The 4302-nt window shown below is 48.4% G+C and overlaps 1 protein-coding gene across 1 annotated transcript; it reads right to left on the bottom strand.

The window, feature by feature from the left end:
* LOC105069493 (mucosal pentraxin) lies at window positions 1-3316 on the bottom strand. Its single transcript, XM_010955610.3, has 2 exons — window positions 2941-3316; window positions 1-655 (listed from the first exon to the last, which is right to left on the bottom strand). Exons 1-2 carry the CDS (start codon window positions 3314-3316, stop codon window positions 60-62), a joined length of 972 nt encoding a protein of 323 aa, XP_010953912.3. The 3' UTR covers window positions 1-59.
* Between the last annotated feature and the right edge of the window lie 986 nt (window positions 3317-4302).

The following is a 4302-nucleotide window of genomic DNA, read 5'->3' as shown; positions in this document are numbered from 1 at the left end:
TTTCATTTCAAAGAGAATGTGTATTATTAAACAGAAATCATGTCCGCAGAGAGTGAGGCTTAAGCCCACAACTTGGGCTTAACCACCACGTAGCCCTTATCTTTATAAGTCAGGGCCTGCCAACTCAGGACGTTGCCATTGTAACACGAGGCGCACATATCCCTGAGGGGGACCACCCGATCCCACAAGGACACATCCCATATCTCCCCAACAAAGGACTGTTTTGCATCAAAACTTCCCCCAAAGGAATCCTGCTCCTGTCCCAGGATGATGCTTGCCTCTTGCTTCACATAGTACCCTTTCTGCAAACCCTTCCGCCCCATGGGTTTCCCGTTCACCCAGAGTTCAGCAATCCCAGAGGCAGACTCCCAGCTGGCACAGAGATGGACTGGAGCGTAAGGAGACGGGGGGACCTTGAAGGTGACCGCAGCGTTCCCCACGTGCAGCATGTACTCTCCTACTTTGCTGACAAAGAGAAGCAGCTCGTTGTCCCTGGACTTGGTGCTGTAGGAGAAGAGGCTGTAAGAGCGGCTGAGGTCTGTGAAGGCTTTCAGGCACAGCGTGAAGTTCTTCAGCGGCTTCTTCAACCTGGGGATCAGGGACACGTAGGCTGTGTTTGATTCTTCGGGGAAAATAAACGCCTTCCCTCCCAAGTCTGTGGAGAAAAGACAATGGGACAGAAGTTCTCTCAGTGCTCTTGTTGGGTTTGCTCTCACTCTGGACCATAAGCTGCCTCCTGAGCGAACAGACGCAGCGCGCTGGAGTTTGCAAGGTGCCTGCAGGTGCCTTACCTCCGTGACCACGTGCGCAGAATGTGCGTGTTAAGAGGCAGGCTTTGCTACAGCTATCCTGACAGAGGAATTAGGGATGTCCTCTATTAACCCCCACGCCCATCTTCTCTGTAGGTTTCATCCGGATAGAATAGCAAACACCAGTTGTAGAAAATGAAACACAGCTGACTCCTGGAGGGGAGCATCCCATATTCTCCCACCACTGATCATGCTCTGAGATGCCTCCCACGGGACTCTCGTAGCTGGGCTTAGATGTAATTATCATGTCCCTTCTTGAACCATGGCTTGGCTATGCTGGGCCAGTGCTCATCGTTAGTGCAACGTGTGAGGAATAGAACAGTGTGCAAAGCCCATGGCCTTTATGGTGTCCTCACCATCCTGTCCACTCCCTTTTTGCAGCTCTGTATGCCCATTCGGGACCAGTTTCCCCATGGCTGCAACCCAGGATTATGGAATTACTCACCGTTTCCTTATTTCCTCTTAAGACACACGAGAGGGGAGGGCTTAATCATTATAAAAACCAATTGTTTTTCTTTTTCTTGCTTAGAAAAGCAAATTTAACAACTATTATGGCCTTGAAATAAATTAGAGAATAATGACTAACTGAATCAAGGGAGACATAGCTGAGAAGCAGTATGAGTTGAATTAGTTTTGCTTTAAGTAGGAAATGGAAACAGCAGAATTCTTATTTCCTTGGATACAAGGGTTTCTTAAGAAATGCTCACCTTGGACAAAGAATGGAAACAGAACATTTAGAGAGAGGGAGGGCTAGGAAGAGATTTCAGAGGTGGGGGGAGGAGCTTCATCCATTACAACAAGACTTAGAAGGATGGGAAAGTAAACCATGAATTTATACCCTGTGATCTACTCATCGCCCGGTGCGTGATTTGGGACCTTGTCAGTATACAAAACTGGAGCAAAATAGCATGGTTGGCAAGAGAGTAATAGTGAAATGATAGAGAAGGGGGCGTCTCCAACTTGAGAAGATGAAGTTGTGCTTAGTGGCAATAATAGAATGGGGTGCAGACGGAAGGATGCCAAAACGTTAAAGCTTTTTTTCACTTCTAATAAAAACTAACTTTTTGCAACACTTAACACATCACAAAGTACATTTTCACTTTAACTTATCTCACACAATCTTCCTAAACAACCCTTTGCAAGTTTGATGTCATTCTTATACCCATTTCATGGATGAAGAAACCGAGGCTCGGAGTTCAGCAACTTCACAAAGTCAATTCAGTTAGTTTGGGAGAAACTGGTTCTCTGATTTCAAGTCCAGAATTCTTCCAAAATGTCATATTTCATGTGACCTGGACTAACAGATTGAGAAGAATCAGAGAATGAACACCCCAACCCCTGCAATGACCCTTTTTTTTTTTCCTTCCCCAATAAAAGCTACATATCCCTTCTTATTCTTTCAGGGGAGAGGTAATTCCACATGGTCAGCAAAGCCATGTCTGGGGCTTGCTCATGCCAGGCATAGCCTGACTCGTCAGCATCTGTGGTGCTTCTGAAAACACATCCGATGTAATTCTCCTCTCCTTGATTGTAGGTGAACTCGCTGCTCTTGCACAGAATACAGAAAAACTTGAGATATGTGACTTCCAAGATGAGATTATGGAAAGATTGTGGCTTTTGTGCTGGGCACTTTCTGTTAGGTCACTCCCTGTGGGAGAAGTCAGTTGCCACATTGCAAGCTGCTCTGTAGAAAGGTCCACATGGCAAGGAACTAAGGGAAGCCTCCCGCCAAGAGCCGGTGAGGAACTGAGGCCCCCAACCCCGCAGCCTGTAAAGAACGGGATCCTGACAGTAACCTTGTGAGTGAGCTTGGGAGCAGATGCCCGCCTTGTCCAGCCTTCAGATGGGAGGACAGCCCTGGTCGGCTGACTGCAACCGCAGGAGGGACCTTGAGTCAGAGTCATCCAGCTACGCTGTTCCCTAACTCCTGACGCACGGTAAATATGAGATAATACATAGTCGATGTTTTAAGCTCAGTTTTGAGGTGATTTGTCATGCCTCAAGAGATAACTTATCCCATCCTTCATTCTCATCTTCCTCAAAACGGCTGCTGCAGCAGCAGCAAGAGGAGCTATACTCCAGTTCCCCTGGGACTCGGAGGAACTTTTCCCCACCAAGGCTCAGGACCCACCTGAATGTGTCATCCCCTCTGAGAGGAAGACGAGGAGCAGGACACCTGGAAGAAGCTTCTCCATCGTGCACTCCTTGGGTGGTAGCAGTGGGCAGGACGCAGCAGCTGTAGTGATGGAGAGATGCTCACTGTCTGGCTTCTTATATTGTGCTTCTGGGGCACAGCCTTTGTACCAGTAACAGAAGGCAAAGCTGTAAATGGTAAACATTAACTGAACCCGGATGTGATTTAGAAACAGATTTGTGTACTTTCTGATCTGTTGTTTCAGTTGCAGGGTTTTTCCTTTTTCTTTTAACTGTTCTGTTTCCTGCTGAGCCGTCCTGTTCAGGTCCCCCACAAGGAAGTGTCCCAAAGGGGACATTGAGTTACCTAACATGTATAAGGAAATTGTGGCAGTCTGTTGTTAGTTCTGTAAGATGGGCCTGCTCTTGGAGCTGCTGGAGGAACCATGTCCCCCCTGTGTTTAGGGGCTGGGGTGTCACTATGGAGAAATGGCATTTACTGATTCAGGTGGCTGAGAACTTTGAATAGGTGAGCTCTAGCTCTTGTGGTCTTGGTGATGAACTTGCCAGGTTCCCCATAAAGGACCTTCTAGATGTTGGGTGTTAAGAGGATGCCCTTCACCTGGACTCTGGACTTCAGCTAGGAGACAAGCAGCTCAAAGAAGGCGTCTGTGAAGGTGGACAGAGTGAGCCATGTCAGGACGGCATGGAATAGTGCTTGGATACTGGGAACAAGCTGGCTATGTTATGGCCTAAATCTGTGATTTACAAAGCTGACAACTATAGACATGTTATCCTGCGGTCTATTTCTCTGCCTCCGATAAAAATTTTTGTGAGTTGCTCTATTAGTTCTTCCTTTTTTAAATTCATCACACGGGGTAAGACTTTAAAATTCAAGAACATATGGGTCATGTATGTTTTCTCCCACAGCTTGATCTGCAGCGTCTATGGCTGCAATTCATGCATAACAAGAGCCCCAGTACTGCTGGTGGGGCTGCGCCCCGCAGGCTGTCCTTGCCCAGCTTCAAGACCAAAGAAAGAGCCCAGAGGCAGTGATGGAGACATCAGTGGTTTCATGGAGGGGGGCTCTTACACGTCTGAAGCAAGGTCCCGGCGCAGCTCCCCACCGTGTGCCGCAGACGGCAGGCAGGACAGGGCGGCAGTCTTCCCCCCTGGGGCCAGGGGGAGGTTAGCAGTTATAAGGGGAATTGACGGTAGGTTGGCTCACTGGTTACCAGGGAAACCAGCAGAGAGGCGCTCACCGCCCCTCTGATGAGGGTAGTCACTAGCAGGGGTCTGGGGCAAGTGTGCAGGAAGGTCAGTCATGTGAGTAGAGGGTAGGGGGAGCAGGCACTGGTCC

Source organism: Camelus bactrianus, chromosome 21 (genome assembly GCF_048773025.1).
Source record: "Camelus bactrianus isolate YW-2024 breed Bactrian camel chromosome 21, ASM4877302v1, whole genome shotgun sequence".
NCBI lineage: Eukaryota > Metazoa > Chordata > Mammalia > Artiodactyla > Camelidae > Camelus > Camelus bactrianus.
This window is presented reverse-complemented; position numbering and strand designations above follow the sequence as displayed.